Genomic DNA, 25,657 nt, shown 5'->3' with positions numbered 1-25,657 from the left:
TCTTCTTCTTCTTCTTCTTCTTCAACTCATCACTCGAATCAAGCAGCAGCAGTCACTTTGAGCTGATTCAAGTATCGTGATTTGGTGATCTACTGAAGTACTTTCTCTTTCTCTTTCTCTATCCTCTTTTTACCCCCATGGAGCTGCTACCAAACCTTTGTTATGACATAAGACATCATCACTCACATAGAGAGAGAGAGGTGGGTTTGGCAGGGGAGGAGGGAGAGGCCAATGAGAGCAAGCTTCTGATGCTTAGATCAAAGTGGGGAGCCTTTTCCCCATAACAATGCATTGTATAACAAGGCTGTGCACTTGAATCCAAGGCTACTTGTTTACTGATGAGTGGCAGGACAATGGCCTTTTCTAGTTTTTATGTAGGTCATGTGAAGCTACAAAACAAGGAATCCCATGGCTCCTCACCAACACCTGCCTCGGTCTCCACCGCAAATATAATTGCCCATCAGTACATTCCCAACAAAGCATCACACGATTAACGACACTAATTACAACTTAAGGTTGCATTAGGTGCCATGTTAAGTTGGGTCATTGGATTTTATTTTGCATTAAGTTATTTTTTTGTTATCAGTTTGCAGCAATCTAATAAACATTGTGGAAGCAATAGACAGATTAATTATAGACTATCACATGTAATTAGATACTTTTTAGCATCTCGATTTATATATATTTTTTTTAAATTATATTAAATTTTTTTACTTATATTATCAACTGTGTTGATGAAAATATCACAAGTGCTTGGTCATAAATTAAAGTGAGATAAAATTGACATATAAATTATATGATATATTCATAAATATAATTAAATAGTTCACTTTCATAAATATAGAGATCGAAACACTAAATATAACTAATTACAAGGATAATATATAATTAGCTCGCAACATACCTTCAAAAATAATGATGAATCATTAATAAAATAAAAATAATAATAAACATTATATTGAGTCAAATGTTCTTTCATTATAAATCTCTTAACTCAAATCAAATTCTTGTATATCATTTCACTTGAAGATTCATTTTTTTTTTCTGTCATCTCTATATCTAATAAATAAAGAGAAAGGAACTCTTTTACCCTCATATTTAACAAGGTTTTTTAAAATTAAAAGCCTTTCCATATCTTGATAATATTTTTTTTAGAAAAAAGACTTTAATACTAAAACATAATATAGAAAATTAATTAAAACAAAATATTAAATATGTTAATCTAATTTTTTTTATTACATAAAAATAATAAAAATGGAAAGAAAAGAATTCGTGAGCTAATTCATGGTCCGCTCAACCTATGGAGGAACACTGAAAACATATAAAAATAATACGAGAGGGGAATTTGTAGTGCAAATAAAATACCTTAGTGTAGTAAGTCGTGCATCCATCCGTCAATCTTCTTCTCGTTCCTCTTTTCCCTTTGGTCATGAAAAGCCAATACACCACGCAATCACAAACACCACCTTTCCTACTGTCCTTCTCCTCCTCAAGTCTCATCTATCTTTGACTACTCCTATCATCATCATCATCGTCGGGTCCCCCTTGTTAGGCCCTTCCCTCTTATTGCAGGTCTTCAATGGCCTAACCATACATCTCACCGTCCGATCTATCCCACCCCTTCTCCTCAGTCGTCCGATCTATCCCACCCCTTCGTCTCAGCCGTCCGATCTCGGTATGGCACCCTGAAATCAAACCAGCTATACCTTCAAATGACATCTCTCTCTCTCTCTCTCGCTCGCTCGCTCTCTCTGTAGTAAGCGTTTGCGGAGCCTCGCCACCTCCGCCACCACCGCCCCGGTGGCCACCTCGGCCGCGCTGCTTCTTTCTACCTCTCCCTTGGCCACAATGGCGTTCCTCATCGTCCTCGCGCTCTCGTTCTCTCTCCTCGCCCCCTCGTCCCCCTCGCCCGGCCCCGCCTCGACCGACCAGGCCGCCCTTCTGGCTTTTAAAAGCTCCGTCGCCCTCGACCCCGCCTCTCTCCTCTCCGGCTGGAGCCCCGTCGCCCGCCGCCACTGCACCTGGCGCGGCGTCACCTGTGACGCCGTCTCCGGCCGCGTCACCGCCCTCAACCTCACCGGCACCCCGTCGTCGCCGCTCTCCGGGAGGCTGGCGGCCGCCCTCGGGAATCTAACCGAGCTCCGCGTTCTCTCCCTCCCCCACAACGCCTTTTCCGGCGACATTCCGGCCGCGGCGATCGGGAGCCTCTGCCGCCTCGAGGTGCTCGACCTCCGTCGCAACAACTTTTCCGGCAAGATTCCTGATGAGATAAGCCGTCTTCCGTCCCTCAGTGTCCTTGATCTTAGTCATAACTCGCTCTCCGGCGCGATCCCGGAGAGCCTCATTGGATCCTCCAACCTTCAATCCGTAGACTTGTCGTTCAATCAGCTCTCCGGGAAGATTACTGTTGACCCCCTCGGTTCTTGCTCGTGTCTAACGCATCTTAGGCTCTCTAGTAATCTCTTGGTGGGCAGAATCCCCCCGGCGATCGGAAGATGTACCAAAATCCAAACTTTGTTGCTGGATCGGAACATATTAGAAGGTCGGATTCCGGCTGCAATTGGTCAGTTATTGGATCTTCGGGTTCTTGATGTTTCAAGGAACAGTCTCACTGACAGAATACCAAGGGAGCTCGCCCTTTGCCAGAAGCTCTCTGTTCTTAGGCTCACCAACTTGATGGACTTCGATTCCACTGGTGGTTCAAGCAATGTCGAGGAGTTTAATGCATTCATTGGATCAATGCCAGCAGAGATATTCTCGATTCCAAGTCTTGAGATTCTTTGGGCTCCAAGAGCTAATCTTGATGGGTGTTTGCCAGATAGCCGGAACGGTTCGTGTAGTCTAGGGATTCTTAATCTTGGACAGAATTACATTGCTGGTGTGATACCAGAATGGCTTGAAACGTGTAGAAACCTGTCATTCTTAGATTTGAGCTCAAACTATTTGCAGGGTTTGCTTCCTGCTTCATTAGGAATTCCCTGCATGGCTTACTTCAACATCAGCCAGAACTCTGTGACTGGTTCTCTGCCAGGATTCTTTGACATGGATTGTTCATATAATTTGGCATCATTGAGTAAGAGCGGCGACCCGCTGGATGAGGACAATCTTCTGATTGCATACTCTGCTGATCTTCTTCAGAGTACTCAAAGAGACAACCCCTTTGCGTTAGTTCTTGACGATAGTTTTGTTGTTCTTCATGACTTTAGCCAGAACCACTTTATTGGGCCATTGCCATCTTTTGTTATGCCGCTTGATGATAGCTTTCCCTATGGGTTGTCTTTGAACAACAATGGGTTCAATGGATCAATTTCTGGTAAGCTCTTTGGATCATGTCAAGTAGGCAGCGGCTTTGCAGTTAATCTCACTGTTAATCAGATGTCTGGTGGTGTCAATGATATTCTTACAGATTGTTGGCTGCTGAAGAGCTTTGAGGCAGCTAACAACCGGCTTCATGGTTCCATACCTTCTGAAATCAGAAACTTAAATTTACTCAGACATCTTGATTTGAGAAATAACTACTTTAATGGCTCTACTCCAGATAAACTGAGGGGACTGAAGGCTCTGGAACAAGTTCTGCTTGGTGGGAACAACTTTTCTGGGGGAATTCCAACTCAGTTTGATGGACTGTCTTCTCTAACTGTGCTGGACTTGTCAAGAAATTCTTTTACAGGCAGTATCCCTCCAAGTTTGGCAAATGCTACTAACCTTGAAGTGCTGTTGCTCAATAATAATCAACTCTCAGGCACTATTCCTCCATCTTTCTCGGCACTTCACCGACTTATTGAGCTCGATGTCTCTTTCAACAACCTCTCGGGAGATATTCCACATCTGGAACATTCTACTGACTGTAAGTTCTTCTTAGGCAATTCATTTCTTAAACCATGTCAAGATCCAAGTATGAGCGCACCATCCGGAATTCCTTTTAAGACTGAAATACCTGATCAGGGTCGTCGAAAGAGTAGGTTAAAGTACTTCACAATAGCAGCAGTAGCTTCAGCCTCTGTCTTAGTCTCTGTTCTTTTGGTGCTAACTTTTGTATTGGTTTCTGGAAGAAGGAAATTTGTCAGAATCACCAGTTTAAGAAAGAAGTTGGTCGTGACCTTTACAGATGTTCCAGCTGAGCTGACTTATGAGAATGTTGTCCGAGCTACTGGTAATTTCAGCATCCAGAACTTGATTGGTACCGGTGGATTTGGGGCCACTTATAAGGGAGAACTGGTTCCAGGTTTTTTAGTAGCCGTAAAGAGGCTTTCCATTGGCAGGTTCCAAGGTCTCCAACAGTTTGATGCTGAGATCAGAACACTTGGTCGGGTTCGACATAAGAACCTCGTAACTCTCATTGGGTATCATATGGGAGAAATCAACACATTTCTAATTTATAACTACCTCTCTGGTGGGAACCTCGAGACATTCATCCGCCATATGTCCAACAGAAATGTAACTTGGTATGAGGTTCATAAGATAGCTTTAGATGTCGCACAGGCCCTGTCTTACCTCCACTACTCCTGTGTCCCCAGGATAGTTCACAGGGACATCAAACCAAGTAACATCCTACTTGATGAGAAGCTAAATGCTTATCTTTCTGATTTTGGTTTAGCAAGGCTTCTAGAAGTTTCACAGACACATGCAACGACTGATGTTGCAGGTACCTTTGGTTATGTTGCACCTGAATATGCAACTACTTGTAGGGTTTCAGATAAGGCTGATGTTTACAGCTTTGGTGTTGTGCTTCTTGAGTTGATGTCTGGAAAGAGATCTTTGGATCCATCATTCTCAGAATATGGGAATGGCTTTACCATCGTTGCTTGGGGAAGATTATTGATTCAGGAGGACCGTGCTGGTGAGCTGTTCTCTCAAGGACTTTGGGAGAATGGACCAAAAGATAAGTTGGTATCGATGTTGAAGCTTGCGTTGTCCTGTACAGTGGAGTCTCTTTCTGTTCGACCATCAATGAAGCAGGTGGTTTTGACACTAAAACAACTGAAGAGCTAGTTGCTATTATTACAAGTTACAACAACTAGAAAACAAAAAATCATAATGGCTCAACCAATCAGAGTCAGCCAATTAAGGTGCCTCGTGTTATTTCTGAGTGATGACCCAGTCCTATACTGAAAATGGTTGGCATGGTCTTATGCTTGCTGGCTGTCAGTGACCTAATGCAATCATCCATCTTTCTCATCGGGGCTTGGGACCAGCATTAGCGCCGTTTGCTAGTTGCTATTTCAAATGCATTGATTTGCAGCATGATAATTAGATGAATTCCAAGTTATTTAACAGTTGTCCTTGCTGATCTTCCATCTTCAATGAAAATGCTGAGTAGGCAGTGAGGTTGTGAACTGCTGGGGCCATCAAAGGTGACTTTTCAATCATAAGTTCATATTTGTTTAGTATTTTTCTTTTGTGGACCATGGTGATTGGATTTGAACTCAATTTATTACTATATATATCTTGGATGCAAAATTTTTTTCTAAATAAAACACTCATTAGTGATGTTTTTATGTGTCAAGAACATGATGAGCCAAATAACTCATATGGATGTTGCCTTTGAAAATGGAACGGCATTCATGAGAACAATTCTGATGTGAGACACTGAATATTATGGTGCACTAGGGCTCATTTGTCTGGATTTATCTATACCTCATCTTAAATAGAATTTTGTGTGTAGAAAACATGCTTATGTTTCAGGTACTCTTTTAGATAGGTCCGTGTAATAGTGCTGCATTCTTTACTCAGTGAATGAGATACAAGATTGATCTTTCTTTGCTTCGATATTTATTAGTACTTAAACATTGTAGGCACAAGCCTCGAGAGAAAACTTAAACTTTGTAGGCACAAGCCTCAAGAGAAAACGTTGAGGATCCAATGCACATCTTTCGAGATTTCCCTATACCTTAGGTAATGCCATCAAATTGCTGGATCTCTTTTGCATTCATATTTCATCCTCTCTAAGTTTAATATGCCAGTGTCATCTTTTATCACTGAATTTCCATTTTGTTTTACAGGAGGAATGAACTGATTTGACAACAAGTTCTTGTTGGCAATTACAAATCACAGACATGAGCAGAGACACATTGCAGTGTATAAAATAACAAATAATGCACAACAGCTGAGATGCACAATGCGGTGTGTATAACTGGAGGGCTAGCTGATTATCAGAAGTTCCCAAGTCTGCCGATTATTCATGATAGATAGTTTCTCCATCTTCCCTATATGATATCAAAATTTTGTTCTCTTATATGGGATCCTATGAGTTGGTCAAAAAATGTCCAAATCGAAATCTTAGCTCTTTGCTTGAGTTGCAACTGTTAACCCAAACAATACTAGAGTCAGGCAATTTATTTGCCTTCTGGTTAAGTATTTTTCTGAAACAGTATATTTTAATCACAATTGAAGGGAAGGATTATGTTTTGTAAAATTTGAAATCATGAAATTTCTATAATTTCTTGAAGTACAAGGTGCCTGCCATAATTTTTTTGGTTGTCTTTCTGTGTTGTCTTATGTTTGCTCATTTGTCATATGGAAGATCTGAAATTGATCTCTACTTAATCGATTTCGGTGGAATAGAGATATATAGGATATTTCAGCAGAATTGTATATTTTTTCCTGCCTTTTTTTTTTCTGAGGAAATACTTTTGGTGGAAGTTAGCTTCTATTTTGCTAAGCCTATGTTGTAAATACTTTTGTCCTTGCAACTTGCCATACAGGCCCTTTTTAGCATCATCCATCCATATTTTTTTTCTGTATTGTGCAACTATAAATCTACAGATTGTGTGTGATCAAAATGCCAACAGTTGACATTAATTTCATTGTTGTTACATAGAAAGTTGGGGAAAACAGGGAGATCTCAAAATAAATTAGCATTACTTGCAACTATCTTTTGCTGTGAAGTCAAAGAAAGTCCAATTCCAACTCTACTCTAATACTCATTTTGAGAATCTTTTAAGCATGTGTGGTTTCTCTTTTAAGAATCTTACTGCTCATTAAAATCATCAACCAAAGAATGTGGACTCAAGTTCATTTATTTTTTTCCACACCTAAAACATTGGTTTAGTGATGACACAAGTGTCGTGTTTAAATGAGATAAAAACTTTGATAGATCAGATCATCATCCGATAAGTTTCTAACTTGAATCTCATCTTCATCATTCATTTTTTAACCCCCCCAAAAAAAACATCTTCCATGACGATATATTATCTTCAAAAAAATTATATAGTGTCATCAATTTTTGTTGCTATAATTGTGGTTTCATTACCATGAGGTTATTGTGAATTTAAAAGGTAGTAGTGAGTTGATCGAGAAAAGATTAGCACAGAAATCAAGAGACTCGTTCAAAGCTAAATTATAGAGAGCTGAGTGATTCATAGGTTTTAGTCCTCGATGTTGCATTTGGATTCCAGAACAGATGGATGTCCTGATTGAGCTTATTGAGTTCTCTTCAAATGCATAGTAAGTTTCATACCTTAAGCATTCGAGGAGTTTGGAGTTCTTTATGGTGCAGTAAACAAACGCCCAACAATCCACAAAGAACACAGTAGATTTACCAGCACAATGACTCAGAATTCTATGGTCCACTTCCTGAAACATGAAATTATTATAAATGTAATTTAAACAATACCAAACTCTTGCTCATGATACCAATTCATTTCATACGGTAACATAACATGATTTTACGTAGTAGCAACAAACAATTATTGACAGTTCAAAGCCAGAATAAAACTGGCCGACAGGCATCCAATTTATTTAATAGGACATTGAACAAGTAAAAATTTATTTGAAGGATGAAAAGTTAGAGAACCACATCATCTACTCTCATCCGACGAGTAATTTGTTCTCTTCCAAGAAGGTGTATGTTGGAACCTCTAGATTAAAAGGTGCTGGGCCTTTGCGGATCCTGCCAGAGACATCGTAGTGAGAGCCATGGCAAGGGCAAAACCAGCCTCCAAAGTCTCCGGCATTGGGCAGAGGAATGCAACCAAGATGAGTACAAACACCAACGACGATAAGCCACTCAGGGTTCTTCACCCTGGCCGAATCCTCCTGTGGATCACGAAGGGATGACACATCCACGCTGTTTGCCATCTTTATATCAGATTCAGTTCGTCGCCTAATAAAAACTGGCTTGCCACGCCACTTAACAGTCACTGTGTTCCCAGGCTCAATGTTAGAGAGATCAACCTCCAATGATGCTAGGGCAAGTACATCCTTGCTGGCAGACATGCTCAAAACAAACTTAAGAATCAGGAGGCGAAGCAAAGAGGCATAAACAAATCTCCCACCAGTCAAAACAAAATATGCAAATGCTCGTTTGCTAGGATCGCCTGGTGGGAAGCGCTCATGATTGTACTCGTCATAGACAATCTTAGAGGTTGGGTTCTTTGCAGCTGCTACGGTGGCTGGAAGATCCACTAACCCCAGATCTTGATTTTGAGTAAGTGATTGAGTAGCAAGACCTGGATGATAAAAGGATCAGATAAATCTAGGCAATTCTTTATGATTATAAGCAAAAAGTGAAGACACTGCAGCTCCTAAAAAGATTACTCAAGTGTCATGCAACAGTGACTAATATTACTATTTTACTACAAGCTTCGAAAAAGAGGACATTTACTACCCAGTAAGGAAAGAATACAAGTATTATGATGCTCATCGAACATTACAAGAACATATGTGAGAAGTGTTATTGTAATTTATTTCACCAGCTGTCAGCCAATTCTCAAATTACAATTAATCTTTCTGCTTCTAATATAGCAAGTAGTTCATGATCCAGTGAAATGATGCAGAAAATAAACACGCTTTTCGCATAGCTCAACCATCAAACAAGTGCACCACAGTTGCTCAGTCCCACACACTCATCAGATGCCATTGTTGATCAAATCGGACATATTACAAAGCCCTAGATGAGTGTCTTTTATCCTTGATAAGCATCGAAAGTAAACGAAAAAAAGAGGGCAAAGAAATTCATCTCTGACAGCTAACTCTAAGTGTATACAAGCCAATGTATAACTTGCTTAAGGATTTAAGCAACTCAAAGCCTCATGAACAAAATCACAGAACAAAAAAGAGGCTGCTCGTACATTTAGTCAGAATTAAAATACTGCACATTGCCTACTTTTCCATGTCATATATTTTCTGGGCCACAATATAATGTAGTTATAAAAGAAACTTCAATACTGAGCTGAAGAAATATCGGTTGAAATAAAATACATCATCACAAGGGGCACAAAGCACACAGATATGGTCCATCAAATGACTAGATCCATGTGCAAACATAATCACAATTTAAATGCGTAGCACAGAGATGAAATGCCAAGAGCTGGATGTTGGCTTAAAAATAAGATTTGAGGAGCCCAAACGAATTAGTTATAGCTGCATTCAGAAATTTTAGCTGCATAGGAAATCCCAACAGCTCACTTGTACATAAGCTAGAAAGTACTGACTAGAGACTAAAAGATAGTCAAGGTCTCTGGCCAACGGTCCCCCTAGATGAACCAAGATTAGTGCCTTAAAGCATAGTTTTATAACAACCAATCCTGAACTGGTGCTCACTCAACTTAATCATCTAAATCATAATTGTCCGAACAATCCCTCAGTATACCAGCCTGATCTATTTGGAGTCTGGATATCAGTCTCCAGACTGATATGAAATTGGGCAAAAAGATGATATGGAATTGGGTGGCAAGGGGGGAGAAAAGAGCTAATGGGATGTGGGTATAGGCTGAATACTAATTTGCGTTCAGCAGTAGACAATGGATGGTAAGCATATCAAGCAAATGTCCAGTGGAGAACCATTACTAAATGAAATTGCTATTTTGCATAATAAATACTGCTTGGTACAGACTGGTTTGACACAAACTTTAAACCTTATATAACCATATATAAGAGCTCGTATCATCTAAAGCCGGGCTAATTACAGATTATTTTTTGTAGTTAGTTCCATTTAACATCTCGATCCCTACACTTTAAAAAGTTACATTAGGATTTCTATACTTACAAAAGTGAAACATTTAACCTCAATTCTCCTTCTGTCATCAATTTTATCAACGAAAAAAATCACACATGTTGTCACGTGCAAAAAGGACACGAATAAAAGGGGTAAAAAAATAATTTCACTATCCTCATCCGTTATAAATTATTAATTTCACATAAACATCAGTGGAGTTGGTAAAAAGGGTTTTCACATAAACTTTTCCCCTCCAACTGCGCTATCGTTTTGGATAGCAAACCCAACGGTGGCATCAGTGGTGTGTAATGCCAGTGGCATTCCAAAGGAGATCCGAGCACCGCCTCCTCTGTGAAGCACCGCTATCTTCTCCTCCCCTCCGGTTGTGTTATTGTTCCAAACGACATACCGAGCGACGGTGGCGATGGTGCACGAGGCCGATGGCATTCCAGAGGAGATCCGGGCGCCACCTCCTCTGTGAAGAGCTATCTTCCCCTCCAGCTACGTTATTGTTCCGACGACATACCCAGCGACGGCGTCAGTGGCACACAAGGCCAGTGGCGTTCCGAAGGAGATTCGAGCACTGCCTCCTCTGTGAAGCGCTATCTTCCCCTCCAACTTTCCTCCCCTCCGGCTGCACTATTGTTCCGGACGACATACCCAAAGGATTAGTGCCTTAAAGCATAGTTTTATAACAACCAATCGTGAACTGGTGCTCACTCAACTTAATCATCTAAATCATAATTGTTCGAAGTTCGAACAATCCCTCAGAATACCGACCTTATCTATTTTGAGTATGGATATCAATCTCTAGACTAATATGAAATTGGGCAAAAAGATGATATGAAATTTGGTGGGAAGGGGGGAGAAAAGAGCTAATAGGGTGTGGGTACAAGATGAATACTAGTTTGCATTGAGCAGTAGACAATGGATGGTAAGCATATCAAGCAAATGTCCAGCGGTGAACCATTACTAAATGAAATTGCTTTTTCGCATAATAAATACTGCTTGGTACAGACTGGTTTGACATATACTTTAAACCTTACATATGCAAAAATAAGAGCTTGTATCATCTAAAGCCGAGCTAATTACAGATTACCTCATGTATTAACTATGTTTAGCATCTCGATTCCTATACTTTAAAATGTAAAGTTGAGATTCCTATACTTACGAAACTGAAACATTTAACCTTAATTCTCCTTACATCATCAACACTATCGATGAAAAAGCTTGCACATGCTATCATGTGAAAAAAGAGCACGAATAAAAGGGGTAAAAAAATAATTTCACTATCCTCATCTGTTTCAAATTATTAATTTCACATATACTTCAACGGCGTCGATAAAAAGGGTTTTCACATAAACTTCTCCCCTCCGACTATGCTATTGTTCTGGACAGCAAACCCAGCGGCGATGTCGGTGGCACACGAGGCCGGTGGCGTTCTATGCACCGCCTCCGACCTCTGTGAAGTGCTATATATCCCTTGGTTTAATCCAATGATCTTGTGCACTTCTTAAGTTCTACTTGATATCTTAGAGCAACATAACATTACAGGTCAAGAAGAAGCTTTTAGCACTTCTTAAGCTTTACCGACCTCTGTGAAGCGCTATCCTCTCCTCCGGCTTCACTATCCTCCTAGGCGGTCTATCCAACGGTGGTGTCAGTGGTGCACACAAGGCTGGTGGCTCTCCAACTTCTGATCTACGATTCAAGTTAGGGTATATAATTAATGGTATAAATGAGGATGAGGTGTCAAGACAAAGATCCTATTATTGAGTTGTCAAATGATGAAGACTTCAGTAAGTGTCTAAATTTTTTTATTTTGAATCACTATGTTGAATGCAGATTTGTTGGATCATAGTTTAAATCATGGTTTTCAACACCTGTTTAATTTGAATCATTGTGCTAAAAAAGTGATTGTTTAATAAGATAAGAAGAGTCAAATTCAAGTCAAAAATCAACTAATTAAAGGTCTAGCAAATGAATCAAGCATTTCAAATAGGGAGTAAAATTACATGTATCACAATGTTTCAATATACAATATATATGTTTTGATGGCATATCCAGCCTTTTACTATATTTTGAACAAAAAAGCTAAGAAAATGTCTCCCACATACTTGTATTTGAAACACAACTAACAAGATTATGTTGTATGATCAAATAAGGGTAACATGTGTTGCATTCTATCTTAATAACGTATATTAAGAACTTTTTTAAAATACTAGAACAAAGTATAAAATTTGTCAAAGATCCTAAAAACACTACCAAAGTGCTGATAAGTAATGCAATTCAAAAAATGAATTAACTCTTTCCTTTATGTCAAGGACTACTTGATTTACCACTATCAAGAAACACACTTGATAAGAGCCACCATATGCGATAAAAAGGCTACTGATAAAGCATCACTAATGAAGCTGAATGCATTTTGGTCAAGTTTATGCCAGGGCATGAGAAAAAAGGCCTAAACTAAGCCTTCTCTAGAAAAGTGGTCCACTTAATAATTAGATGTATAGAATGACAGATATTGTGATGAAAATTTTATAATTTATAGCTATATCTTTCTTATAAAATGTATAAAATTTTTATTTAATATATCAGCTGAGTTATCTTTACTTTTGTTACGTTGATGATGTTTTTGCCTCTTATTGTAGATGGTTTTTTTGTTGACTGTAAAAGTGATTTCACTAAGAGTGAGAATGAAGGGGATGAAATAGAAAAATGGTTAGCAGATACAACAATACAAGGAAAGGTCGAGTAAACTGATCAACAGCCTATGATTCATAAGGTAAACCTTACTCGAGTTATATATACATTGTACCAGCTTAGGCAATCTGCCGTCATATTATCAAAAGATGAAAAGGATAATAGTGATGGTGAAGATGCAGCAGTTGGTGTCAAAGTGGATGACAAAAACAAAAATAAAATACAATATCCATACTTTGATGTTGGAGGTAACAAGAATAACCATGATTTTCAACTTGGAATATATTTTGTTGATGCTGAAGAGTTTCATGATGCGATTAAACATGTCATTTCTATTGGCAAACAACTCATATATGTAAAAAATGATAAGGATAGGATTATGGTGGTCAGCCAAACTGGATGTAACTGGATGATATATGCATCGAAAATACAATGATAGGTAACTTTGCAAGTAAAAACTTTGAATGCAGAACATTCATGTAGGAGATCATTTGACAATCTTCTAGCTACAGTTAAGTCTTTGAAGACAATAATCCAACAAGAGTATGCTTTGAATGTTCATATACACAAAGTGTATAAAGTTGCTTGCTTAAATTCATGCACCTTGTAGCTCTCGCAGCTCTATAAAATAATTTCTCCAGTGCTAATCCCTTATGCTTCTTCTTAAAATTATTGTAGAAATGTTTCAAACAGAATCTGTGCTCAGCGCCAGGAAGCAAATGTGCAATGACCTCCAATATACTTTTTTATTTGTCAGTGATGAATGTCCACTCATCTGCACTGCTAACTAAGAAATTTAAATCCCTGACCAAGAAACTGATGAACCAATTCCAATGTATCATTGTTCTCCTTCTCAATAACTGCATATGCAAATAGATACATTCGATTATTTAGGTAAATCCCAACAGTAATCAATAATACACCTTTCGATGTAGAACTCAAATGATATCCATCAATGCCTATAATGTGCCTACACTGTAAGAATCCTTCCTTCAGTGCAGCAAATCAAATGTAAATTCTACAAAATATATCATTTTTCCTGTCAGATCTATATTTGATGACACATATGCTCGTCGAATTTTTGTTATATATCTCTTGGCAATAATTCCATAACAAACCATATTCCTCCCTTTCAGTACCTGTGATCATTGACAATACTTCATTCTTCACTCTATACACTGTGTATATGAATATTCAAAACATACTCTTGTTGGATTGTTGCCTTCGAAGACTTAGCTGGCCAAGTGGGATTCACTCTAATCCTATCACAATATTTATCGGCCAACCACTTCACTGTAACTAGAGGATTGTCAAATGATCTCCCACATAAATGTTCTGCATTCAAAGATTTTACTTGCAAAGTTGTTTGTCCTTATATTTTCGATGCATATATCATCCAGTTACATCCAGCTTAGCATACCACCATAATCTTATCATTATCATTTTTTATATATCTGAGTTGTTTACCCATAAAAATGGCAGGTTGTTTGATCGCAACACGAAACTCTTCAGCATCAGCAAAACATATTCCAAATTAAAAATCATGATTATTCTTGTCACCTTTAATATCAAAACATGGATATTGTATTTTATTTCTGTTTTTGTCATCCACTTTGACACCAACTGCTATATCTTCACCATCACTATTATTCTTTTGATAGTATGGCAGCAGATTGCTTAAGCTAGTCCAATGCATATATAACTCGAGTAAGATTTGCCTCATGAATCATATGTTCTTAATCAGTTTTCTCGACCTCCCCTTGTACTATTGCATCTGTCAACCATTTTTCTATTTCATCCCCTTCATTCTCTCTCTCATTGAAACCACTATCATAGTCAACAAAAAAACCATTTACAATAAGAAGAAAAAATACTATAAACGTAACAAAAGTACAGATAACTCAACTGACATTAAATAAAAATTCTATACATTCTATAAGAAAGATATAGCTATAAATTATAAAATTCTAATCACAATATCTATCATTTATACATCTAATCATTAAATATACCACTTGTCTAGAAGGCCTTTTTTTCTCATTGGCACAAACTTGATCAAAATGCATTGAGCTTCATTATTGATGCTCTATAAGTAGCCTTTTTATTACATACAATGGCTCATATCAAGTGTATTTCTCGATAGTGACAGATCAAGTAGTCCTTGACATATTCGACATAAAGAAAAGAGTTAATTCATTTTTTGAATTGCATTACCTATCAATACTTTGACAATGTTTTAGGATCTTCGACAAATTATATACTTTGTTCTAGTATTTTAAAAAAGTTATTAATTTACATTATTAAGATAAAATGCAACACATGTTACCCTTATTTAATCATACAATATAAGCTTGTTGGTTGTGTTTCAAATACAAGTACGTGGGGTGCATTTTCCTAGCTTTTATATTCAAAATATAGTAAAAGGCTAGATATGCCATCAAAACATATATGTTATCTATTGAAACATTCTGGTATGTGTAATTTTGCTCCTTATTTAAAATGTTTGATTCTTTTGTTGGACCTTTAATTAGTTGATTTTTGACTTGAATTTGTCTTTTCTTATCTTATTAAACAATCACTCTTTCAAAATAGTGATTCAAATAAAACAGGAGTTGAAAACTATGATTCAACAAATCTGCATTCAACATAGTGATTCAAAATAAAAAAAATTTAAACACTTACTGAAGTCTTCATCATTCGACAACTCAATAATAGCATCTTTGCCTTGACGCCTAGTTCTCATCTATACCATCAATCGTAGACCCTAACTCTCTCGAATCGTAAATTAGAAGCAGAAGAGTCACCAGCCTTGCGCGCGCCACTAACACCATCGTCGGATAGGCCGTCCGGGAGGATAGCGCTTTGCAGAGGTCGGTAAAGCTTAAGAAGTGCTAAAAGCTTCTTCTTGACCTGCAATGTTATGCTGCTCTAAGATATCATCAAGTAAAGCTTAATAAGTGCACAGGAACATTGGATTAAACAAAGGGATACATAGCGCGTCAAAGAGGTCGAAGGCAACGCCCGGATCTCCTTTGGAATGCCACCGACGCCGCCACCACTGGGTATGTTGTCCGGAACAATAGCATAATTGGAGGGGAGCAAAGCTAGAGGGGAAGAGCTTCACAGCGGAGGTGGTGCCCAGATCTCCTCTGGTACACCGCCGACTTCGTGCGCCACCAACACCACTACTGGGAATGCCGTCCGGAACAATAACATAACCGGAGGGGAAGGAAGTCGAAAGTAGGATGGGTTTAAAATCACAATTTTGTTTCCATCCTTTAGCCCAAACTTGTCACTAAAAAAGTTGTAGTTCTTTTCTCCTTGTATGTCGTCAACCCTCAAATTCTCTCAATCTAAGCAGATTATTAAGGATTACTATATAGCTAATGGTGTATAGTGGCAATTAAAGAATATACTAATACTTAATAGAGAATCAGTTAATGTTGTTAAATTTTTTTATGACAACAGAAAATGAGGGAACCAACATGTGATAAAAGGAACAAAAGTCCTAAGAAAGCCACCAAGACAATTGTCAACTTGTCCCATACTGGAGGTCATGATCTATTGACCTTAGCATTAGCATGAACATGGCAAGACTTCCATATGCAAGTCATGGAAACAACATTTTTGATTGGAAAGAAAATGTTGTCTACTTTAACACCAGTCCTTTCCAACCTAAAGTCCCTGCATTTAGGGAAGTCTCGTGTACTGGGATCTTCCTCCATTTAGCTATTTACATAAAAGTAACAAGTCTATCTTATCGAGAAGAGCATCACCTCAAAAGTTCAAATATAATTGTTATGATCATGTAGAAGATCATATCTTCGTGTTTACTATATAAACAATGCTATTCTTAATAAGGGCCAATCCTGGCATGGCATTGGGCTCCCTTTTCTTCTTCCATGTATCTCAGCATTCTCTTTACCACCTTAAATGACTATCACAGCCCAAAATTTACCGTCGCCTAACACCTAACCCCAAGATAAAACACAAACCTTAACATAAAAACTTTATAAAAGAAGAAAGACCAACTACATAAATCTTCCTTTTATTTCTAGAAAAATCTTCACAACTTACATTTTACTCTTTTCATCACATCTCCAGACAACAATATGTCCCCCCCTCCCCCTATCTTACCCCATCTACAAATACCAACCTACGGCTCCAACAGTTGCCTCAACCAAAGACTAAATTATCATCAATCAAACAATGCTTGCTTATATATATGACAAAATTACTACTTCCTATTTCTAAGAATTGCTATTTCCCCCTTCCACAAAAGCCTACAGAAGTGATCTCAAACAATAATTGGCTGCACGATAAGACAGAAGGTGGGCTGACACAGAATAATAAATGATGGGCCAAAGTTTCTAAACCACATAAGAGAGCTTATCACAGAGAAACCAAGAGACTCTGCCATCAGGACATCAGAGCATCACCAAAGTGCAAGAAAGGAACAGTTTCATGAGAAGAACAGCAGCCCTTTTCAAGTCCTTGGTCCATTCACGGAACGCCATAAGCCAAAATAAATGTGCACATCAATCGGCTTTTTAGGATTCATTTATTAATCTGTGTTAATCATTGTGTTATTCACACAAATCAGTCAATCCTTAATCGAAAAGTTAATTAGGAGCCTAAAAAATTTTCTGTTTTCCAAAATACACACATAAATCCGTCGATCATACATATCTCCCTCTTCCAACAACAAAAACGAAGAAATAACGCCATCTATTCATTAGCTACGGGTCTTGAATCTTTTGAAGCAAATATGAAAAAGGATCTCATAGAAAGGAGGAATACTAAACCTCTGATAGACCGGAGAAGAACCGATTCAAAGTGGAAGCCGGCGGAAGGCACGACGTGAGATCTGGAATCGTCATCGGAAGAGGCGGCACCGGGGATCGGAGTCCGGGAGAGGAAGGTGGAGGAGGCGCAGCTGGGCCTCCAAGAGAGCGAAGCAGCGAGTCTTCTTCCGGCGACCCTCAGCATCGAATCAATCTCCTCTCTTCTCGTCTGATTTCGGTAGGGATACGATTCGCACGAGGGTAAGACGAAGACGCGAGGAGTAAGACCAAGCAATCACCGCTTCGAGGGATGTGGCATATTTAACGTGGTTGATCGAGCTGGCCGCTGATGCCACCGATATGGACGGCTACAACGAGTGGCTCAGAAGTGAACATCAAATTGTTTCGCTCTACGCAACTGTGCACTGATTAAAGATTCGTAATTATATATTACTCCTAGTTATATTTAATATTTAATTATTATATTTAAAAAAAATATTTACATGTTTATGATTATAAAAAAATATTAATATCTTTATATTTATAAAAACGAAACACATAAGTTTATTTCTCCTGCTGTCGATTTTACCAAATAAAAAAATATAAAAATAATTTTAATATTTTAGTTGATACAAATGATGATAATGGTGGTGAATGATGATTATGCAGTGTCACGGGTGACTATTGTGAATAAGAAGAGCGATGATAATATATAAATTTTTATATTTCTGTTAGTAAAACTAACATCATTAGAGTAAATGGATTTAGATTGTTTCACTTTTGTAATTATAAGGTATCAATATAAATTTTTAAAATATATAAATTAAGATATTAAATATAATTAATTACATAGTTAATATATAATTAGCTTGCCTGTAGAGCCTAGCTTTTTAACCATGTGATCATCGATTCGATTCCGATGTTTGAATTTTATTTTGATTATAATAAAAAAAAATAAAAAAAAAAATTTTAATTAAATTCGAAATACACAATGAAAAATTATCAATGAAAATTATATGATTTGAATTATACTATCTCTTAGATTCTTGATCACTTTTCTTTTCCATCACTTCTTTTTGGATCTCTTTTATTTTACTTCATTGGAAGTTACTTTGAAAAAAGGAAACATTGGATAGGTGATAACATATCTTTGCCAAGGCAAAAACTGAGAAAAGTTTGGCATTCAAAATTTAATTATAATTACCTCACTCCATATCTTCTTTAAAAAATTAACACTTGATTAATCAATGTGAAGTATGCATATATTTTGAATTTTGTTATACATCTGCTCTATATGATATTAAGACATAACAACTTGGAAAAGAAAAAATATTCTGACGACAGATAAACTAGAGTTAATTAAGTAATGTAGATTATACGAAATTTTCTTTTGAATCAAGAAATAAACATGTTTTGTTCTTGTAATGTTCATCTGTTGATAGCTAAGGTCAGGAAAAAAGGCTGGTCTTCCAGATAAATTTGCGTCAGTTTGATTTACATATCATTTCAGGATCGACAATCTTGCAAACCAAATAATCTACATGAAAAGAATATATTAGTTTATATCGAGCCTGACCTTATCCAAATCATGCTACTCATCAAATATTTGCATGTACCCGGGGAAATGATTTCCTTGTGGGTATTTGTTCGAATGCTTCTCACTATATTTTGATCATCATCCTGGATTAATGAATAAACAGCAGTTTTTAACCAAAAGTTGAAAGAAAACACATCTTCGCTGATTGAATCTTACCTTGGCATGATGCATTTTAGCTACCCTCACCAGAATTACTTCGGAAAATGCAGCATGTAGAGAAAAGGTGTTTCCTTGGAGATTTATAATCGCATCATTATAGAAAAAAAGTGAACATTCTTTCTAATCGTACAACTTATAAAGTACATTCAAAACAGCTCCGAATCCCGAGTAGAATGGGTTTTGCATGAGAAATAGGAGTCCCACATGCAATGCAACATGCACCCAAATAACAGTTTGATTAGCGTACAGAAACTATCTTTCAACATACGACTGGTATCATACTACTATAGATTTATAGGCGACAAGCAAATACTAACCAGATTCACAAAGTTAGAACACGTGAGCCAATAGCATTGCATCATGTCATAACAGTTATGAACAATCATCTGATGATGACTTCGATCGGTAGTTGCGACCAGCTCTTCTAGGGCGAATGCTAACTTCTGCTACAGAAGTTCCATCTTCCTCCATTTCATGCACATCATTTTCAGGAGAATAACCTGCTGCTATGCCTGTCGAGCAAGCCGACAAATCAGGTTCACTGACAGAGTCTTCGTGAATATCTCTGGAGCCAGTATCGATTGACATAGCATCACGTGGCTTCCTCTGAGGTGTAAAAGTGATAGACTTTGGAATCTCCACTGGAATTTCAAGTGACATCTGATCAAGGTTTGATCTCTTTACCAAATTACTGAAGTCTTCAAATGCCTGTTTGTTAGTTTCATCATCATCCTTATCCGACCAGTCAAGAGTATAGCAAGTATATTTGGAAGGGTTCCTCAAATAATCAGGAATCCCCTGTGAGATTTCGGACAAGTCGGAATTGGTTTCCCTTGTTACTGCAGGACCATAACCTCTCTCCACAACCTGTGGAACCATGTGAGAATCTTTGTGTTCCTCAATAGTCTTTAACTGATCACCTTCGCATCCAGGATTGAACCTAACACGTTTCTTCGGTTTTGGGTCAACCTGACTCTCTTTCCTTTTCAAAATAGGCTTCAAATTGATAGCATCAGCTATTTTGATAGGCAGTTGTTCTGGATGTTCTTCATCAATACAAGTCAAAGAAGAATGACCATTTTCTACTGCCTTTTTGTCTTCTTTAAGCCTTACACCAGCTGCAAAGTGGTCAGCACGTGGATCTCTACTAAAATCATGGGTCTCTTCAGATGAAGCATCAATAAAATCGGGAACCACAGTGTGGAAGTTCAAGTGAGGGCCATGATCCTTGACATCTCTCATATACACACGATCCCCCATGTTGTCATGGTTTAGTGCTCTCCTGTCATATTCATCCTCCTCCTCCTGAAAGAAAAATTGTCTAGTCAGAGACTACCCGGCAACTAAGCAAAGAACAGTACTGGTTTCAAAATTCATGCTGCCATTAACAGAGCATTCAGAAATAAGATATTAGAACATCAAACTATCTCAGAAAGAAAAGGCTTTAAGCCTCTCAAAGCTTCTCAAAAAGAAAATACAATCTCAGAAGTTGAAAGTGCTGAAATATTAAGACTAAATAGATCAACCTTACTGATCTATCTCACAGGTCCATATGGACAAATACAACCACATCGAACAGCTTCGTCACTGAGTCAGTGACATAGCAAAGCATGTAAAGCGCAAGTGAAGAAAAGCCACCATTCGATGAATATGCATGTATTATGCAACTGAATTTAAATAGCATAAACAATAAATTAACATGAGCATTATCTATCTGAAGGATAAGGACTTCTAGACATTACTTGTCACCCATTCGTATGTTACTCTCATAAAGCCAAGAGTGTTCTTAGAAAAGCACCAGTTATATTTTGGTTTATAGCTACTCTAAAAGATGATATTTCGGCTGGAGTATATTTTGGTTAAATAACAACAGATAAGAGAATATTACTCCATAATATAGTGCAAGGTAATTAGCAGTAGTCTTCTTATTTGGTTTTAGTCAAAAATAATGATAAATGATCAAAATTTTAACAAGAATAACGTACAAGAAAGTATTACCTTTTTTGTCTCTGACAAGGCAAGCAGAACAAATAAATCGATAGCCACTATCTATCATATGTTTGAATATACTCTTTTGTCTGTTATCCTACTAGACCAATAATTATATGCATTTAACTAGTCTAGATGAGTCCAATAAAACAAGTTGTTTGGCAGGTTATTAAGGGACAAATCCTTATTGTCATTGACTTGTCAAGGGGAATCCAATAGAATAAGATTGTTTGGCAAGTTATTATGGGTCCAATCCTTATTCCATCACTCTACAACCAAATGACCACTTAAAGTACTTCCTGAGAAACGACTCAAATGAGAGGGAAAGAGAAAAAGGTGACATTCATCTAGAAGTTTAAAAGCAACCCAAAAAAACCAATTAGCTACAGGGGAAAAAAACAGGATATGGAGACTATATCATATGTTTCTGTTGCTGAAACCATGCATGGCCCAGGTCATCTTTGAAACCAATCTCTTTTTTCTTATTTACTTCCTTTGTGAGACATACCTCTTTGTACTTCCATCTGCCTTCTCATGTTTTAAGCACATGCAAATTCTTAATCATTAAGAAACAATAGATTAACCCTCTTATAGACTCTCCCCTATTCTTCTTACAGAGAGTTCACATGCTTAATAGGAAGAACAAAAAAATGTTTCATGTTGAACAGGATAATAATATCTTAGGACCTTTAAAAGTGCTTATGCCAAAACAACAGTATTCATACAGAGAAGACTCTACAAAATCAATATAAAGCCCATATTTATCCATTTCTCCAAGTTTGATCATAAACAGTTTGTTAGGTAGCATAGTCAGCTAAAAGTTATAAGGTCCAAGACATGAAAGACTTCAGAGCAAAGCTACTATCACCAATAACATTAATCTGTGTTTACTTGTGATGCCACTTACAATTGTGATGATGTTGAACTAGTGGGTCTAGGTTAAGCCAGTGGTAAACTCTCACATCAGGTCTTAATGAAGTTCATAAATTAACAGTATGTGTGCCACCTTTGGGTGTCATCTTACTTTGAAGAAAGTAGTAACCTCCAATAGAGAATAAAACAAGTGAGAAAAAAAAGAGAGATCAGATAGATAAGTAGAGCACATAGACAGAGAGAGCTGAAGCGGAAAATTAATTCTAACTATATGATTTAGGTTTTACATACTCATACACTTGAAAGAATTGTTGAGGAAAATCTGATCTTGTCACACCACAAAATGCATCTACTATAAAATTCTATAACCCTCAGAAATAGAATACACATCCTGTTAGGAAGATAGCCATTCTAATGCATACTATATATATTCAGTTTTTTAAGAAAAATTCTAAGCTAAACTCTACAGAACCTCCAAAATTGCCTGAAATAATATGAAAATATATAAAAATATAATCAAAGTCGGAATTTGTCAATTATCAGTCTGATAACTTAAGTATAAATATTATAACAAAGATGATTCTCATGCAGAACACAAAGTTCTCTAATTGCACTTGAATTTTGTGGAGGAAATAGTTTTGCAATGGTACTTCATGTTCATAGTCTCAATGACAATGCTCAACAATCAACAAATTAGATGTTAGTTAAAGGACCATGTTCTCAAACTTCAAATCTTCAATCATCATTAGAGCCGATACTTGTCTTAAATAAAAATTTATAGCACATCATTGCACCATGAGAAGTATGACAAGGTTGCTGGCATTGCTAACATTCACTTGTTTCTGTAAAGGTTAAATGCATTAAGAGCTCATCAAACTAGCAGGTAAGACACCTAAACAGGTATCAAGTGTCAATAAGCACAAAGCATTTTATATGGTACACCAGACTCGGGAAATAACACAAATAAATCTGTTGAAGTGAATGCACATAAGCTTGTTAGACAATCGCAATAATTCACCAAATGTGTGTATTTATCCTCTCTATCTTGCTTTTTTCAGTCCTAGTATGTTTGCTTGGCACAAACATGATGTTTGACTAATGACCCCCTCTGACTTGATTCATACATATTTTTTATTTCAAGCCTTCTTATAAATGTGTGGTGAATCATCACCAGTTATCAAGCTCTTTGAGATATCAACAATAATGTATTCAAAACATAATAAGTAACCCAACATTAGGGCATTTTAATCCTCCACAAAATTCACATCATCATGTGCAGCTCATTTAAATCTAAAGACTGCTCCTTGTTTGTCATCTTTAAGGATAAGCTCCCTTCGCAATGTTGGATTGGTTTCATAATTACAATATCTCCTTAGTCCCTCTTTATCTTATCTTCATTTGTCATGACTTTTTTGGTTACTGAAAAAGGATCATTTCTTTTTACGTAATCACAAATTATGAAGTCAAGCTCAGTTCAAAATTCTCTGTCAGTTACAGATATATGATGGTTATCATGGTTTACAATGCTTCATTATCGAAAAAATTCAATTTTTTATCTCTATACACAACATTTTTAAATAATATGTTTTTGGGCCCACATGAAATTTCTGGAGTCACCCTACTAAAGCTGGTTGCCAAAACATAAAATGGTACTATGTATTAAGTAGACAGTTAGAACTTATAAATATGTGATACATCATCAGTTGTTAACTAAGATTGGTAAGACCTGGATCAATTGTAGCTGCTTTAATCTGTTTTTATAACATTACTTGGACTTCTTTGCTTTTGTTATATATCTTCTTGCGAGTGCTATTTTTACACAAGCATGCATTACACCTTTCTTTGTTGTCAACTATATGAACAAATTTGCCAAGGCAACTTCATACTTAGCTAAACTTATATAATTCAACGTTTCTGTTCTAATGGGTCACTTAGGCTTTAATTGTTATGAATCTAGCTCCATATCTTTTCAATCCTCTTTCTTGCATGTGCAAAGCTAGAGTTTTATTTATTTAGGCATGCGCTTGGGCCTGCTACTGGTCGGCTCAGGTGAATCGAGCCTGATCTGACAAGCCAATCTGACTGAGCCCAGTTGGTTTGGTTCAATCAAGGATCACTGTATTTTGCGGGATAACATTGATCCCATTGACTTCGATGATATCAATGATTTAAATGAATGAGTGTTGAGACAAATGGTTGCTAACATGTCAAATGCAGAAGATAGATTGGTTTCAACAATGAAAATTTGGCATGGGGTGATATAGTAGGAGCATCAGGTGCAAGGATTTTCAAGTAAGGATGTCTGCTAAGGATCATTGCATCATTGTCCATCGCATACTCGAATTAATGTGCATGAAAATTTAACATGGGGTAAAAAAGGTTTTGAATATAGAAAATATTAACAGGCAATATATAAATGCTCTGCGTGATGGTACCACTTCAAACCTGAGCGTCAAAATGGAATCATCTCTTACAGTTACCATTAACTAACCAGCTAAAATCCAAACAGCAGTGGGGAAAAGAAATGCTCGAAGCAAGAAGGAAGCAAAACATCCAACATAACCTTAATCGTATATCTTCCTAACCAAAACAAAATATGGATATGACAATTAACCTTAAACTACAGTAATAGTTTAAGATTAACCAGCAGCATAGCTATAGAAACTCCAGAATGATTACCAACAGAAGCAAGCTGAGTTGGGCGGTAAACACGAAACGGGACAAAAAAAGGGGGGGGGATAAGTGAAAAGAGAGGATACCTCGTAGTCTAGGGTTGGATCGAGCCCAACGGAAGCCCTAATCTCCCGTTCCTCTCGATCTCCATCATCCTCAAGATCGTATTCTCCACCGCCACCTTCTTCGTCCTCCTCGTCATCATCGACCTCGTCGAGATCGTCCTCGAACCTCCTCTCGCGGTCCCTCCTGGCGCTCTTCATCTTCTTGGCGAAGCACCCGCCTTCCTCGAAGGCGGAGGCGCAGGGATCGCCCTCTCGGTCGCGGCCATCGCCGCTCTCCCTGTTCCAGCGCTGCCGCTCGACCTCCCCGCCGACCACCGACCAAGACGACTCCGGGAAGTTGCTATCCGGCACGGTCTCGAAGAGGCGAGACCCAAAGAGCCGCTTCACCCGGGCGTCGAAGCTGTCGTCCATGGCGAGACCCCCAACGATCCACTATCGGCGGTGTTACACGAAGACGGGCACCGCCGTCTTGTTCCCTATCTATTGCGTCTACGACCTCGTCCGATGCTTCGTTCACATCGAGAGATTGGTCGTCCCGGGTCGGCTCGGTTCGAGGATGTGGTGGGAAAACGCCGGTCTTTAATGTGCCATGAACCGGAGCCCGGTTCAGACAGAGTGTGTCGGCCCATGGCTTGGGTTGGGCTTTGGAGGGCTCACAACCTATCTTAGTAAAATCATAATGAATATTTTTAGGAGATTACTGTGGGCACTTTTTATAATTTATTAAATATAAATCCTTAATTATTACTCATACTCTTTATTTCTCACACCCCTCGATTGCCCAAAATATAATATTTTCTATATTCATATAAAATTGACCTAGAAAATAACATTCATAATTGTCAGGAATATCTTCGAAGTTAGCCTGACGTCTTTA

The 25,657-nt window shown here is 37.8% G+C and overlaps 3 protein-coding genes across 5 annotated transcripts; 1 reads left to right on the top strand and 2 right to left on the bottom strand.

The window, feature by feature from the left end:
• The first annotated feature begins 1,619 nt into the window (after nt 1-1,619).
• LOC135584445 (LRR receptor-like serine/threonine-protein kinase RPK2) lies at nt 1,620-6,444 on the top strand. 3 transcript variants are annotated; one of them, XM_065141541.1, is made up of 4 exons: nt 1,620-3,313; nt 3,407-5,354; nt 5,796-5,895; nt 6,003-6,443. In XM_065141541.1, the coding sequence occupies exons 1-2, from the start codon at nt 1,849-1,851 to the stop codon at nt 4,990-4,992; spliced, it is 3,051 nt and encodes a 1,016-aa protein (XP_064997613.1). In that variant the 5' UTR covers nt 1,620-1,848; the 3' UTR covers nt 4,993-5,354; nt 5,796-5,895; nt 6,003-6,443. The 3 variants fall into 3 exon arrangements, with proteins under 3 accessions (XP_064997613.1, XP_064997611.1, XP_064997612.1); XM_065141539.1 differs by having other exon boundaries at nt 1,620-5,354; XM_065141540.1 differs by lacking the exon at nt 5,796-5,895 and having other exon boundaries at nt 1,620-5,354; nt 6,003-6,444.
• Nucleotides 6,445-7,572: 1,128 nt separating this feature from the next.
• On the bottom strand, nt 7,573-17,731 carry LOC135633747 (cytochrome b-c1 complex subunit Rieske-4, mitochondrial-like). Its single transcript, XM_065143611.1, has 2 exons — nt 17,446-17,731; nt 7,573-8,450 (listed from the first exon to the last, which is right to left on the bottom strand). Exons 1-2 carry the CDS (start codon nt 17,627-17,629, stop codon nt 7,810-7,812), a joined length of 825 nt encoding a protein of 274 aa, XP_064999683.1. The 5' UTR covers nt 17,630-17,731; the 3' UTR covers nt 7,573-7,809.
• Nucleotides 17,732-19,234: 1,503 nt separating this feature from the next.
• Nucleotides 19,235-25,338, bottom strand: LOC103979357 (uncharacterized). Its single transcript, XM_009395475.3, has 2 exons — nt 24,802-25,338; nt 19,235-20,485 (listed from the first exon to the last, which is right to left on the bottom strand). Exons 1-2 carry the CDS (start codon nt 25,189-25,191, stop codon nt 19,553-19,555), a joined length of 1,323 nt encoding a protein of 440 aa, XP_009393750.2. The 5' UTR covers nt 25,192-25,338; the 3' UTR covers nt 19,235-19,552.
• Nucleotides 25,339-25,657: the final 319 nt, after the last annotated feature.

This window comes from Musa acuminata, chromosome BXJ3-3, assembly GCF_036884655.1.
Source record: "Musa acuminata AAA Group cultivar baxijiao chromosome BXJ3-3, Cavendish_Baxijiao_AAA, whole genome shotgun sequence".
In the NCBI taxonomy this organism is placed as follows: Eukaryota; Viridiplantae; Streptophyta; class Magnoliopsida; order Zingiberales; family Musaceae; genus Musa; species Musa acuminata.
Note: the sequence above shows the minus strand (reverse complement) of the source record. Positions and strands in the feature narration are given on the sequence as shown.

What these genes read in the sequence shown, in the direction of transcription:
- LOC135584445 (XM_065141540.1), top strand. Translation starts at nt 1,849, where the DNA reads ATGGCGTTCCTCATCGTCCTCGCGCTCTCGTTCTCTCTCCTCGCCCCC.
- LOC135633747 (XM_065143611.1), bottom strand. Translation starts at nt 17,629, where the DNA reads ATGCTGAGGGTCGCCGGAAGAAGACTCGCTGCTTCGCTCTCTTGGAGG. An exon ending in TCTTCTCCGGTCTATCAGAG is followed by an intron (nt 8,451 to 17,445) that starts GTTTAGTATTCC and finishes TTTATCATCCAG; the next exon opens with GTCTTGCTACTCAATCACTT.
- LOC103979357 (XM_009395475.3), bottom strand. Translation starts at nt 25,191, where the DNA reads ATGGACGACAGCTTCGACGCCCGGGTGAAGCGGCTCTTTGGGTCTCGC. An exon ending in ATCCAACCCTAGACTACGAG is followed by an intron (nt 20,486 to 24,801) that starts GTATCCTCTCTT and finishes TTTTTCTTTCAG; the next exon opens with GAGGAGGAGGATGAATATGA.